We start from the raw sequence: 15,433 nt of genomic DNA on the forward strand, positions 1-15,433 counted from the left end.
AGAGAGAGAGAGAGAGAGAGAGAGAGAGAGAGAGAGAGAGAGAGAGAATGTAGGTCAGAAGAAAACTCGTAGGGCTGGAATTCCTTACACCATGTGAGTCCTGGGGATCAACCTCAGGCCATCGAGTTCTACCACCAGTGTTTCTGCCTCCTAACCGTCTCACTGCATAGGTCCTGATAAATCAGTTTATTAAAAGAGTTGATTTAAGCATCTGCGTTGGTGGCTTCAGCCTCCTGTTCAAAGCTGCTGGAGGTAGTCTGTTTTAACAGTCTCAGAAGCCTGTGTCACTCAGCGGCTTGTTGATTCTCAGAGTTAGAACTTACCCCACAATGGTTTTCTTGTAGTATTTTCGTGGGTGGGGAGGAGGGGTGTGGGAGTGGAGACTGAGCCTCACTGTGTAGGCCAGGGTGGCCTCAAACTCACAGAGATCTGCCGGCTTCTATATCCCAAGTGCTGGAATTGATTAAAAGTGCCTGCCACGCCGGGTGGTGGTGGTGGTAATTCCAGCACTTGGGAGTCAGAGTCAGGAGGATTTCTGAGTTCGAGGCCAGCCTGGTCTACAGAGTGAGTTCCAGGACAGCCAGGGCTACACAGAGAAACCCTGTCTCGAAAAACCAAAACAAACAAACAAACAAACAAACAAAGTGCCTGCCACCCTGCCTGGCCTCTTGTAGTGAAGCTTAAGGTCTTGCTGAGATGCAGACTAGTCCTTTGACTTTCTGAGGATCGGTTCCTTTCTGTCTCTGGGCAGATCAGCATCCATCTTTCTGCGGACTGCTCTTTGCACCTGGTAAAGGCCACTTTGATTTGTTGATCCACCCACTTGGGGGTGTCTTTCTGTATCTTGGAAAACCATAGCAGGGGTGTGGCTTCCTGGCCAAGATGGAACAGTGGTGAGGCAGGATGGAGGGGTGGAGTGGAGCTCGCCTGTGTTCTCAGCCACACCTCAGAAGATGTGACCATTTCAAAGTTGGTTTCACACATGCTACCATATGATAAAAACCACAGAAACGTGGACCTGTGGTTTCCAAGAGGTTCAGGTTTTCCCCAGGCCTGTTTCCTGAAGTCTCTGAGATCGGGGCGATCCTCAAGCTTGGGTAGAAGCTGGGGGATCATGAGGTTCAGGACCAAGAAGCTGGGGCTGGAGAGGCGGCATCCACCGTGACATGGTGCATACTGCCAGTGGGTCTTTCCAGTGCTTTCCCATTGTCCTTCTCTGGATACTTCCGAGAATAAATGTACATGCAGAGACATCGATTTTATTGTGTGGGCCACAGGAGAGCCAAAAGAATCACAAGTGCCTTAAAATAAGGGGCCACAAGGGAGTTGTTCACACAAGGGAGTGTGGCTTATAGGTGGGTACCTTAATTAAACAAATATTTCTTACACACTGGCAGCCTTCTAGATATGAAAGGAAAAACCCACAGCAGCAGGGATGGAGGAATCGATTGGCCCAGTGGCTGAGAGTGTTCCGTCATGAGCATGTAGCTCACAGCTGCTGCAACTCCATCCAGTTCCAGGGATCCTGACACTTTCTTCTGTACTCTCAGGGCACCCAGACACCTCTCCCTCTCCCTCTTCCCCTCCCCCTTCTCCTCTTCCCCCTTCCCCCCCCCCCCTCCCCCTCCCCCACCACCTCCCCCTCCCCCTCACGCACATGCGTACACACACACACACACACACACACACACGTGCCCTGCTGTGAATGAAATGAGGGGCTGGTGTGTACTGGACTTTGCTATAGCATCCTGACCCCAAGGCCACCTTTCACCCAGTTGGGTTGCTTCTGTAACTTTTAGTTGGCCTTCGGTATCCTCCCATCATGTTCTCACTTTTCCTGGCTTTGTCCAAGGCCTACAGATGGGGAGGCACCCTGAGCCTCCATCACAGGGCGAGTTGATGTTTGCAGAGGTCATTTTATCCTCTGCCTCTGCAACCCTTGGGAATTAAGTCACAGAAGCCCAGAGCTACAGGAGGCTGGAGCCTGGCCAGGACAGAGACGTTCTTCAGTTCCCACAAGCCTCTGACTGGTGCAGAAGGGGTCATGGGCAGCCACCCACTCTGGCTTTCTAAGTACTTCTTCTCACAATGGCACGGGAACATGTTAATGGCTGTGAACTTTTCGTGGTAGAAAGCAGGTTCCAGGCGGGCATGAGGAACACATGGGATTGACTCAAGCCTGGCGTGGGTCGGGCTGATGTATGGGCTGGTGGGGTGCCGGATGCTCTGGCTGGTGCCCTGTCTCTGAATGCTGGCCCCTGTGTTATGAGCTTGATGTTTCTTTATAACATTAGTGGGGTTTCTCTGACCTTCGGGATTTGAAGAAGTTTGTGGTCATTTATTGTTCTGGGAATGGTGGGTGCCTTGTGAGTAATGTGCCGGCACAACCTGACTGCGGCCTTTTTGAGCACAGTGGGAGCTCGGGACAGCTCCTCCTTCATCTGACTGCCATAGCTCCAGTTCAAGGGGATCTGGCACCCTCTTCTGGCCTCTGCAGTCACTGCACACACATGGTGCACACAGGTACACACACATAAATTAAAAACAAATCTTTGACAGATGTGTTCTCATGACCGGTTTAAAGCAGGCGTCCAACTTTTTGACTGCATGATGTCATCTACAAATACGTTGGGCTGTGTTCATAGGCAGCCTGGGACACAGGAAGCTGTGGCCACAGTTTGGTCCTGCCAGGCTTAAAGCCTTGGACTGGGAACAGCTGTGTCCCAGTCGTATGCCCCAGTTGGGCATATAGCGTGACCCATCCCTCTGGCTCAGCTGCTCTGTTGCTCAACCAGTGACATAGTTTTGAGCTTAAAGGAAGAACTGTGTCAAAAAAAAAATCAACTAAGTGAGAGTTGACAGAGTACATCAGGGGACACTTAGCCTAAGTGTGATGGCATGTGCTTGTGGACACTCAGGAGACTGGCTGGGTACATCTTTAATACCAGCACTTAGAAGGCAGAGATAGACAGACCTCTTTAGGTTTGAGGCCAGCCTGGTCTACATAGTGAATTCCGGGCCAGCTAGGGCTCAGAAAGACTATGACTCAAACTCCCCCACCTCCTCTGTTTTGTTTTGGCATCTTTTAACAAACAAGACAGCCAGAGTTGAGTTACTCAGTGGCTGTCCACTGATGCATGCGCCTCCTCCTTACAGAACACTTCCTGTGGGTCCCTGTGTTTTGGAGACTGTGAGGCTTTCCAGGTGTTATCAGGGCCTTGGCATTCCGGCTGGAGACATGTAGCCACTTGTTCAAGGTTGCAGGCCCAAGACAGTGGTCTTTGTTGCTGTGAGGAGAGTACCCTGTTCCTCCTGTATCTCTGGACACCGCCTCCTGTCTCATAGTGACCCAATTGTCCTGGCCATCAATGCCAGTTTTGTGCAAGGCACTGGGATATGTCTTTTGTTAACATTCTGTGTGGTAAGCACTGAGAACCCTGGAGACTGGAAAGCCACAGGGGCCCTGTATGTTCACATTGGGGCTGGTGGGAAGTATGGTTGTTGCCTTTCCTCACAGTCCCAGGTCAAGAAGGCTGTGGCCGCAAGGACAGAATCAGAAGGCTGCCCAACAGAGAGGAAGGAGAGGAGGAGGGAGGGCCAAAACTTTGCCAAGGGCTCCTGATGCAGGTCCTTGACACTAGGGCTAAGACCACGACTGTGGTGTGGGCAGACACTGTTTCCTGCTCCTGCTTTGTAGTTCTGTTGTTCTTTAGAGATTAAAGTAACTCTTTTATTTTATTATTATGTATTATGTGTGCTTGAATATGAATGTTGTGTGCATGCTTGTACACGTGTGAGTGCCACAGCACAGGTGTGTGATCAGAGAGCAAGTTTATAGAGTCAGTTCTCTTCTATCTGTGAGTTCTAGGGATTGAACAGGGGTCATCGAGCTTACACAGCAGGTACTTTATCTGTCTTCCTCTCTCCCACCCCCTCCCTTTTCTTTCCTCCTCTCTTTCTGTGATAGATCCTAGGGCTGGCTTGGGGTTGCAGTCCCGGTCCACTCCAGTTCCTCACCCACAACTCAGCTCCTGCCCTCTATCCCGATCAGAGATTAGCACCTGCTTCTTAGCTGCCAAGGACTGTCATGAGGTGTGATGACAGACAGCGTGTGGCTCTTTCCCTGGTGAGCTTCCAACATCTCCTCTGGGATACAGTGCTGGGCGAGGGATGACTCGGTCACTTCTGTGCCCTGGGTCTGCACTGTGTCCCCAGTGGAAGACTGATTGGCTTCGCAGATCCATGTGTGTCTGGAGCCAGCCTAGCCAGCAGATGGCATAGGAGCAGACCAAGCCACGGCTGGACGTGTGGGAGGGAGGCTTCAGTCCCGCTGACTTGGCAGCTGCCACACCAGAGGATGGTGTGCACTTGTGTGTATAGTAGAGAATGTGCAGGGCCGGGATCAGTCACTTCTGCCTGTCCCTTAGCTCATGCCCCTGCCGCATGCCTGGCTCAGGACTCCTGCCATCAGCAGTCCCATAACAGATGTACTCCTCACTGCTCCAGGACAGTAGATGTGGGAGGAAGGCCCAGGAGGACCGTGGGTGCACCCTTCTGGAGAGGGTGGGCGGGGAGAAGTTGGCATCTGTGGTATCTCTGCAGTCACAGGAAGAGTGTGATCTGGAATGTGTTGTTCCTGGAGGCCCCGCTGCACGTGGCTGGCAGTTGTGTAAGTTCCTAGTCACTGTGATGGAGATAGAAGCACGGGAAGGAAGTAGAAACAGGCTGACAAGCCAATTCAGGATAAATAGCTGAGCCACTGTTCTCGAGCTGTAGTGGTGACGGATAGCTTTGCCCAACCACATAATGTCAGCATCAGAAGCACTGCGTGTCCTGGGGGCCTGGCCGTGAAAGATGTGAGATGTGTCACTACTCAGCCTTCCTTAGAAGAGTGAGGGATTAGACTCGGTGGTCTATAAACCTCATTCCACCTGACCCTTCACTGTGTCCAGTGCCAATGTCTGGGTGCCCTTCAGAGAGCAGTTAGGACCCAAGTGGACCCTGCGTCAGCGGGCACAAATGTTCTCTGCCTGCTGCCTCTCCTGCTCTTCATGCCCTCGTCTGTGACATTGTGTAGAGTGCCCATACATCTTCAAGTGCAGACACGGCTGACTGGAGCCAGTGTGTAGTGAAGGTCACTCACTCGTGAGAGGCCTTAAAAATTCTCCCCATGGCTGTTTCCGTGAACTCTGTCAGCATCCCTGGGTCAGCTTTCTCTGGGATTGCTAAACTGGCTTCTGCCGTTGAGGTTCTGTGTCTTCTGACATACTGGAATGTTTGGCTCCTGACTGTGTGCTCACTGCAGGAGGCCATGCTCATTCTTTTTCTGATTTTTTTTTACGTGTGTGTGTGTGTGTGTGTGTATGTGTGTGTACATGTGTATGCTGGGTCCCCTGGAGCTGGAGTCACAGGTGGCTGTAAAGCTGCCATGAGTGCTGGCAGATAAACTCCCATCCTCTGGAAGAGCAGTAAGTGTACTTAACCACTGAGTCCTCTCTCCAGCCCTCAGGCTCATTCTTAGTTACATATTAAGTTCAGGTTCAAGGCTGGCCTGGCCCATATGAGTCCTTGTCTCAAAACTTAAATGAAAGAAAGGAAGGAAGGGAGGGAGGGAGGAAGGAAAGGAGGAAGGAAGGAAGAAAGGAAGAAAGGAAGGAAGGAAGGAAGGAAGAAAAAGAAAAAGAGAGATAAAGAGAGAAGGAAAGGAAGGAAGGAAAAGAAAGAGTAGATATAGGGATTGGGGAGCTGGCTCAACAAGCAAAGTGTGTGTTACTCGAGTATGAGGAGTTGGGACCCTGGCACACATGTAAATGTTGAGTGGGCGTGGCAGTCTGCCTGTAATCCCAGCTCCTGAAGAGACTCCTGGAAGACAGACTCCTGGAAGAAGCTGGGTAGCTAAGCTAGAAGAATTGATGAGCTTTAGGCTTAACTGAGAGATCCTGTCTCAGTCATATCTAAGGTGGAGAGCCATAAAGAAGATACCCATTGTCACCCTCAGGCTTCTACACACGTGTGCCCATACTATACAAATGAACAGTTTTGTGCACACATGTGCACACATGTGTACACATGTCACAACAACAACAGCAAACCCCCACAAGGCTGGGTGTGGATGGGAAGCAAAGACAGGATTATGGCAAGTTCAGATCCACCCTACTCTACATACCAAGTTCCAGACTGGCCAATGCTGTGTAATGAGACCTTAAAAAAAATTTAAGTGTGATTTGACTCTTCTTTGTAATCCCAGACTTCAGGAGGGTGAGGCAGGAGGATAGCCTGGAGTTTGAGCCCAACCTCAAAGCCTCAAAGATGATATCTCAAAAATTAGATGGATGTATGTGTGGATGGATGGATGGATGGATGGATGGATGGATGGATGGATGGATGGAAAGAAGGGGCAGAGGATCCCACTTTAAAAAATGTTGGGGTTCCAGGGGATGAACCCTGTGTCTTAGAGCTGTGGTAAAGCTGCGGGTAGACTGAGGTAGGGGAGATGGGTCACAATTCACCTTCCTTAAGCCTGTCCAGATTTACCCTTCTTGGTCCTGTCTGGAGAAGTAAGACTGGGCAGCAGGATTAGCTCGGGGAGGGTGAGTGAGGTGGTCAGTGCTGTACAGTTACTTCTCAGTGGCTGGTTGGTTCTAGAGAGGGTGGGCCTCCCCATCCCTATGTGTGGTTCAGGTAACCTCAATGATGTAGATGACTGATAGGTGGATATTCATTTAGACTATCATCATCATCATCACCATCATCATCACCATCATCATCATCACCATCATCACCATCATCATCATCATCATTATTAATTTTTTGAGACCAGATGTTGCTGTATAGCCCAGGCTGCTTTTTTAAATGCTCCTTTCCAGGCATTATCAGATCTCTTACAGACCCTGTCTCATGATACATCTTCAGAGTCTCAGATGCTCCCCTGACCTCAGGTGCTCCCCTGACCTCCATCAGCCCTGGGTTGCAGTTCCTGCCTGCCCTTCAGGCCTCTCTTAGGAAAACCTTCCTCGTTTCCTCTTACGTGAAGCAAGTCCCATTCTCCTGCCCTACACACAACCTTGAAGCATAAATTTCTGTACATCAGCTACATGTGAGGTACAGTCCCCTGAGTGGATCTCTGGGCTGTGGGTGTGCACAGACCAGACTAGCGGGTGCCTATTGTGGGTTACCCTGGGTTACCTTGTTACCATGGGTTACTGGGCCGTTTCTTCCCCCAGGGCTGTGGTGTTCTCAGCTGTTCCCCTTAATTTTCTTTGCAAAATGTCCTCAGTCTACATGAAGATTTCCTCTAAGTCATGTGAGGCTTTCTCTGGGGAAGGGTGGGGCCCACTTGTTCCCCTCCTAAGTCCCAGGGGCTGTCCTGGGGGTGTCCCATCAGTGCTCTCAGAATTGGCCCAGGAACCCTGTTGACTCTGAGAGTGGTCTGGGGCAGATTAGCATGTAACCATGTCCTGCCTTTGCCCAGGTGGGAAACTGGAGGTGAGCCTGAGGAGGGTGGGGTCAGCAGTGTGGGAGCATGTGCTACGGCGTGAGTGTGGACGCCAGAGGATGGACTCGGGCTGGTCCTTGATGACTATCTTGTTTGAGGTAGGGTCTGGTTTTGTCTCTGCATTTCCCACAGTAGTTGACCTGGTCTGTGAGCATCTGGGGGGATTCTGCAGTCTCAGTGCTCTCCCCTCTGGCCCTGGAGCACTAGGTTTCAGATGCATGCTACTGGGCCTGGCTTTCTATGGATTCTGGGGACCTGAACTTAGGTCCCTCACCCTTGGACAGCAGGCACTTTACCTACCAGGCCATCTCCCCAGCCCTGCTTCTGACGCAGTCACGTGACAACCCACTCTTGAGGGAGGAGCACCAGCAGTCCTACAGTAGTAGTGAGTAGCCCGTGAGGAAACAAACAGGTGAAAGTAATTTCAGTCTATTTGATTTAGTTTATCATGTCTCATGTTTTATCATTGATCAGAAAAATGGCTAATGGGACAATCACCATTTTACTACTGAGTCTTTAAAATGAGATTTTTTTCCTTTGTGTGTGTGTGTGTGTGTATGTGTGTGTGTGTGTTTCAAAACTCGTGCGGGTCACACGGCTGGTCACACTTGTCCCGCGAGCTACGGCACTTCCCAGCGGGACTCAACAGCACAGACTGCCGACGAACCGAGGGTGTGGGGAAAGAGCTGGAGCCACGCGCCTCGGTGACAGCAGGGTCCCGGGAACAGGGGCACAGGGATGCTGAGTCTCCCAGGAGCCCTGCGAAGGCGGTGCACAGACCACTGTTGTAAGGGGAGAGTGTCCCGCAGGCCGCTAGAGCTCAGGGAGCGGAGGGACAGGCAGAGAAGGCTCCCCCCTCACGAGTTTTCCACTTACACAGAGTCCAGAATTTCAAGAGATACATGGAGTTGAAGACATGTAGATTTATTGACATGGTGATGAGTCTGAATGATGGTGTGCTCTCCCAAAAAATGCCAGGAGAGGCCCCCTTATACTGGGTATAGGAGGGGCTTGGGAGGTGACTATGCTCCGGCTTTTAGGTTATTTAAATCTTGAGGCAGAGACCCGTTAGTCACGTCCTCTACCTGTGCCTTGCGTGCATGTTAGGTCTCTGGGCTCTGGGGCGTGACCAAACACCTCAGGATTTCCACAGCCCCGTGTGTGTGTGTGTGTGTGTGTGTGTGTGTGTGTGTGTGTGTGTGTGTTGTGCACATGTATGTATATTCACATGCATGGCACACATGTGAGCAAGTACATACTCATGAATGTGTGTGTACATATGCTTGTGGGTGAGTGGGTATCAGTAATCTTCCTCAGTCAGTTGTCCAGGGTCTCAGTCATGCCTAGGACTCTAAGATTCAGCTAGTCTTTCTAACCAGCTTGCTTCAAGAACCCCGTCTTCATTTTCTGACCTGTGACAGCTGCCACACCTCCTGGCATTTATGTGTGTTTTGGGGGATCTGAGCCTCTGGTCCTTTTGTTGGTGTAGCAAGGACAGCAACTACTGAGCTCTCTAGGCTGTGAGAGATGTTTACATGTTTTCGTTAATCACACTTAGATGCTGGGGGGTTACATGTTGGCCTGAGATTATTTAGTCAGTACAGTGCTGGTTGTGTAGGCGCCTGGATCAGAGTTCTCAATCACCAGAATCTGAGTAAGAAAGCCAGGCATGGCAGGAATCCTAGCACTGGAGAGGTGGGTGGATCCTGGGGCTCACTGGCAGCAGCCTAACCTAACAGGGGACTTCCAGCCAGTGAGAAACCTTGTCACAGAAAACAAGGCTCCCGAGGAGTGGTCTCCAGCATTAACATCAGGTTTCTCCATGTGCACATGTCCACATACAGACATAGACACCGCATGTGCTGGTGGCTGCCGTGGATGTGTGGGCAGCTGCCGTTTGTATTGACCCTTCTCCTTCCTCAAAGCAGGGCTTGTGCTCTTAGTAGGCCTGGGCCTGGGTGTTAGTGTGGGTTGAGAGGGCTGTCTGGCAGGGGCCGTGCTAGGCTGGCACTCGTGTTGTGGGGCATTTGCCTGGAGTCTTGCTTCTGATCAGGTCTGGAGTCTCAGGCAAAGCTGTTCTCAGCTGCTATGCCTCATCTGTAGAACGGAGCCCTGCATCTGTGGTCTCTGGGGCACTTTGGGCTGTGGTATGCAGGGAAGATTCCCAGGACTACTGTGCCTATCTCAGTTTCATTCCTAAGCCAGGACTTTAGAGAAAGGCTTAATCAGCCATTGCCATCACAGATACAAGATCCATGCATTTGGTTATCTGTTGAGCTCCAGACTGTGGAGACCGCTCACCCACCCGGTACTCATTCAGCATCAGCCAGCTGTTACCCCATCCCACGTTTGAGGGACCTACCCGTGCAGCCTATCCAAGAGAGAGGCAGAGATGGATAGGCCAAGTCTTGGGCCACTCATCTCTGGGGGTGGGAGTGATGGACACCAGGAACTCCTGGCCTTTGCCTCAAGCCTTACCAGACCTTCTCTCTCAACAGGCTCAGCTGGAAGCGCAGAAAGCCACACAGGACTTCCAGAGGGCCACTGAGGTGCTCCGTGCAGCCAAGGAAACAATCTCCCTGGCTGAGCAGCGGCTGTTGGAGGATGACAAACGGCAGTTTGACTCTGCTTGGCAGGAAATGCTGAATCATGCTACTCAGAGGGTAGGCGTGACCATTGTGTGCCTGTGGTGGGGACCCATACATGCTGTATATTCTTTGGCTCCCTACAAGAGTAGGGACGGGTTTCTGGGTGGCATGAAACCCTCCTGTAAAGGTCATGGACTGTCTGCCCTATGTAGTCTGTTGGCTAGCAAAGCTTTAGGGCCACACTTGACATGACAATGTCCCAGTGACAGGTAGAGATAATCTTTCCCTTATAGTGTCTGAAATATCTCAGGTTCACATGGTCCGTCAATGTCTTGGCAGTAGAGTTGGGTTTCTTAGAGGGCCCAGGATGTTCTCCAAGGTTGGCTCTCCAATGATATCAGAAGGACTGCAGGTTCCAGGTAGAAGCCCCCTGTTAACATTTCGACCTGCCACCTGGGTATCTATTGTTGGTGGGTGAAGTGGCTAGACCAGAATCAAGTGAGCTCTCCCTCAGGCAGGGCCTTCCATTCAAAGCTGGCGTCTGGGGAGTAGTATGCAGTAGGCAGTAGCTGGGAGCGATTGTCATATAGGCTTTAGGTCATCATTATTTGGGTCTCTACCTGCTCCCAGAACTCCTTTTTCCTTCTTTCTCAGAATTGGAAGTAACATCTTCTGGTCTAGGCAGGCTAGTAAACAAAAATACCATAAACTGTCTGGCTCCAAAACAGAAACACATTCCTCACAGTTCTGGAAGCCAGGAAGTCCAAAATCAAGGCTGACATATCTGGTGTCTGATGAAGACCTGTTTCTGGTCCTCAGAGGGCCATCTCCTCTTAAAGTGGCAAATAAGCCTTCTCAGATTGACCTTCCTTCCCTTCCTCCTTCCTTCCTTTCTTTCTTCCTCTCTCCCTCTCCCCCACCTTCCTTTCTTCCTTTCTTTCTTCTTTGCTAGGGGGTTGACCCAAGGACTTTTCACACTGTAGGCAAGCACTCTGACACTGAACCACAGCCCCACCCCTTGGGGCCACACTGGTCCCACGGCATCACTTCCCCAGGGCCCACCTTGATGTCCACACTGGGGACATTTCTATTCCCGCAGGTAGGGTCACATGCTTGACCTGCGGACTGGAGTTTACTGGGATCACAGGATATTCTGGATACTGCTTCCTTCTACAAAGAGCAGCTCTTGGGCTTCTGATTCTTGGTCCCCTTGGCACTAGCCTGTCCCCCCATGAGAGCCTGGAAGGCCAGTGTCAAAGCGAGGCCAGAGGTTTGTTGTAGGGCAGGCAAATGAGCTGCAGTCCCTGATGGAAGGCTGTGGGGTAGGAAGGAGGTCAGGAGTCAGTGCCAGAGGCTGTTCCCATGTCAGTGTCTCCTACCACAGTTGCTCAAGTCCTGGGGGATCTGATGATTAAAGATGGCTTCGAGTGTCTTTAAATAGAAAAGTGTGACGCACAAATGACTTCAGGAGTCAGATCTGACTGGACTTTATATCAGCTCTCAGAGGCTGGGGACACATGCCTGTGGCTTGGCTTGGTGGCCTTGAGCCTCCTGCCCCCTAGTGGGTGTGATGCTTGTAGCCCCAGCAAAGGCTGAGAAAAGTCTTCCTGGGTCAGCTGTGGACAAACCAAAGAGGAGGTTGGAAATCTTGCAAAGCATAACCAGATAGATGAAAAGATCCAACTAACTAAACACACAGCTGAAGGCCAGCTTTTTTTTGGATCCTCTTGCCCTCCAATGCTGCAGATCTGGAGCAGCGTGTAAGAGGCCATTTCAGAAGTCACCAAATGTGCCTGTTTATGGTAGTGTATGCCTATAGTGCCAGTCAATAATGCCAGCCAGGAGACTGAAACAGACTCAAGGCTAGCCTGAGCTACATAGGAAGACTCTATCTTAGAGAGGGGGGGGAGAATGAGAGAATGAGAGAATGAGAGAGAGAATGAGAGAATGAGAGAATGAGAATGAATCCCCTGGATCTGTGATTATGAAAAATCCACATTCTAGTTAAGGGTTATGGTAGTGGGTAGCTGCCCATGAGGAGGCCCCCTGAGATGCTCACACTGTCCAGAGCAGCATGTGTGAGTCTTGGAAACAATGTTCTGGGTTTGTGTGGTGAACAAACCGTGGAGCTTGACAAGCTAGCCTCAGACCTCCTTGAGCCAGTGGGGGCTTCACAGTGGCCTGTGGGCTATCTGACGTGTGTGTACCCTCTGGCTATCAAATGGAGGGACCCAGGCATCTGGTGTGATGGCAGCAGCCTGTGTAAATGAGCAGGGAGTTCTAGGTCTCAGGCCAGGACTTCCCCATCATGGACAGTTCCATTGTGGTTGCAAGGACTGAGATATGCTTTTCCTTGATCTGATGAGAAATAATCCTTCCCCTCAGAGCGGGCGGCTCTGTAGTAGAACAAGTGTTTGCATTTAGCCTGTGAGAGGCCAAATCCAACCTAGGCAACAGAATTTAAAAAAAAAAAACACATAAAAATACTCCCAAGAGACCATGAGTCTTCCCTCACTATACACTATTCAGAGTCCCGGCTTGCAGGGCAGGCTCCTTGATGAATACAGACCAGTGCTCCTTGCGGTCCAGACGCTCATGTTTGGCTCTGAAATAGCCCAAGTGACTGTGACCCTCTGACAGAACTGAGCATTTCTCCCAGTGGGGCTTGTGGGGACTATTTCCCAGGCCTCCTAGGGCCAACATGCTGGGCTACCTTGGCAGAAGACCATGCAGGGACTGGCTGGCTTCTGGAGATGCCAGGAAGCCTGTTTCATTAGAGGAGTGGAGCTTCATATAACTGTCTCCTCCTACATCTCCACACGCTCCTCTCCTGAGGCCATATCTCTGTCTCCTGTGACATTAGATGGCCACACTTGAAGCTGTTGCAGGGGCTGAGGCTAGATGTCAGGAACCCAGTATTCTCAAGTGGTCACACACCCAATAGTATAGACAGGCTGTGGGGACAGTTCTCAGCTCAGTGCTGGGGAACAGCAAGTGGTTCAACCAGTAACAGTGCCAAGCCTGCAGCTGAGCCACCTCCCTTGGGGCATAGGGCTCAGTGCCTGCTGCTTCTCAGCACCAGAGAGAGGTTTGAGGGCAGAAGCATCTCCTCCCCTTGGGTGCTTTGATTTTGAAGCCACCATTTGGGGAAGGCACCTTTATATTGTCTGGGACAGGCATGCCGCAGCCTGGGAAGAATTGGCTTTTGACGTCTGTTCCAGGGGACCAGATGGTGGAAGAGGGGAAGTCTGGCCTGGACAGGAAGGCAGACCTTGTAGATGGGCTGGCAGTGGGGCTCCTGGAGAGGAATGGACAAGACATGGCCAGCCTCTCCTCCAGGCTTCCTGGATGTGTGAGAAGGCTGGGATGGAAGAACCGTCTGGTGGGGGAGGGGAGCCATGTTATGCCCCGGCCCAGTGAAGCTATGAGAACACAGGATGCTCCCTCTCCACCTGGATGGATGTGTCAGCTTACAGAGAGGCTGTGGCTGGGCCCCAGGACAAGGCCTATGTTGGGAGAATATTCTAAACCAGCTGAATGGAGGAGACCTCTTTCATCTTAGACAGCTGTTTCCTTGAGCCTAGTTCACCTGTTGCCTCTAGCTCAGAGAAGAATGAGGAAAGCTTCATTGCCCATCTTTGTGATTTCAAGTCTTTCCTCCAAGATGGACATGGTGGTTACATGTGCCATGTGTCAGATGGAATGGGGATACAGCCATCTCAAATAACGAACAAAACCCAGTGACATGCGTCCTCCCACCCACTACCTGAAATGCCACATACTAAGACACCCTCCCCTCCAAATGCCACCTCTGCTGCCACACTCTCTGAGCGACCAGAGCTATCCCAGCTGCCTGGATCCCACACCGCCTTGGAAGATACATATGGCCTCGGGAGCACTCATACCCCGCTAGGCCATCAGCTCCAGGTTTGGCCTCTTGTTCCTAGCCACAGTAGGTGCCTGATTAGTGTAGGTGGCTCTGAAGTGTGGGAGTGGTGGCAGTAAGGCCAAGTGAGCCCTGGAGAGAGTCCGGACTAAACACCTGACCAGCAGGGGCTCCCGGAGCCAGGCCTGCCCCAGGACAGCTTTCCTATGTATCTCCATCTCTGTTGCCCCATGCTGTTCCCTCTTTCCTGGTGGAGCTTCTGTCCATGGGCCCTGACTCTGCCTCCCCCTCATGCCCGCCCCTGCCCCCATCACTGCACACAGCTTATGGCTGATTCTAGGCTACAGATGGAGGAGCTCCTTGGTTGCCTAGGAAGTATACCATGGTGACTGACATGCTTGGTGGCCACTGGGCAGGTACCTCTGTGTGTGGTAGTGGAGGTGTCTTTTCTAGAGTTAGCGTTGTATAGGTGGAGAGGTGAGGTGCAGACAAGGTGTAGCAATGTGTCCTGATAAGGTATGGCAGAAATACTGATGTGTGTCACCTTTGAAGGCGGCACTGGAAATATAGCCACGTGCTTGAGGCTTTCCCGGTGCTTACCGTTAGAGAGCCCTTGTTTGCAGCCTGGGAGCTGAGGTAGAATGAGAGCCAGCGTGGAGCTGGGCAGGCCCTGCTTCTCCCAGGAGACACGTTCTGTTCAGTTCTTTAAATTGCAGCTTTTCAGTTGAGTCTACTTCGAGTGCACCCGTTCTGTTCTGTACAGATCTTCTTCCCACACAGAATGAGTCACGCCTGATCTGTTGTCTGAGAAGCGTGGGGTTTTCATTTTTCATAAAGGTTGTACACTAGTTCAGTAAGAGCTTAAGATCTAGACTAGGCTCAAGTTATTGCTGTTTCCCCACGTGTCAAGCACGAGATGCTTTCAGTGGATTTTGTTTCATTGTGAATGTAATACTTGTGTTAGAAATCAAAAAGGGAAGGCTTCTTCCACCCCAGGAGTCATCTTAGTCACCATGTCACGTCTCTAGCTTGACCCTCTACCCTCCTCATTTCCTTAAAATTATTCCACATTTATAAGACATCACATTTGTCTTTACTGTTCTTTTTCCTTTCTTTATTCTCCTCTCCTACAATACATCCAGACCACAGCCTTCCCTCCCTCCCCTCCTCCCAGTACCCAACCCCATTCACCCACCTCTTCATTTCCCTTCAGAAAAGAGCAAGCCTCCAGAGATACCAACCGAATCCAATATAACAAGATGCCAGCCCCTCATATCAAGGCTGGAAGAGGCTACCCAGTAGGGAGAAAAGGGTCCCAAGAGCAGGCAAAAGAGTCAGAGACACCCCCACCATAAGTGTTCCAGCTCCTCCCCCGTAGGCTTCTCCTATGGAGGCTCAGCTCCAGCTGTTGGGAAAGTTTCCTCAGTGCAAGCATAAAGTTCTGCTCCAGTGGGGGATGGTTTC

General features: G+C 51.2%; 1 protein-coding gene across 3 annotated transcripts in view; it reads left to right on the plus strand.

The window, feature by feature from the left end:
- Positions 1-15,433, plus strand: part of Sh3bp5 (SH3 domain binding protein 5) — a 61,836-nt gene that overhangs the window by 36,916 nt on the left and 9,487 nt on the right. Inside the window, exons 1-2 of one of the 3 annotated variants that reach the window (XM_028787527.1) lie at positions 7,466-7,485; positions 9,994-10,158. In XM_028787527.1, coding sequence (XP_028643360.1) covers positions 10,135-10,158 — 24 coding nt within the window. In that variant the 5' untranslated portion in view covers positions 7,466-7,485; positions 9,994-10,134. Of the gene's footprint in view, positions 1-7,465; positions 7,486-7,572; positions 7,594-9,993; positions 10,159-15,433 lie in introns of those variants that run through there. The other 2 variants (XM_028787526.1, XM_028787525.1) reach the window with 2 other exon arrangements.

The sequence above is a fragment of the Grammomys surdaster genome, unplaced genomic scaffold (assembly GCF_004785775.1).
Source record: "Grammomys surdaster isolate TR1022 unplaced genomic scaffold, NIH_TR_1.0 125669, whole genome shotgun sequence".
NCBI lineage: Eukaryota > Metazoa > Chordata > Mammalia > Rodentia > Muridae > Grammomys > Grammomys surdaster.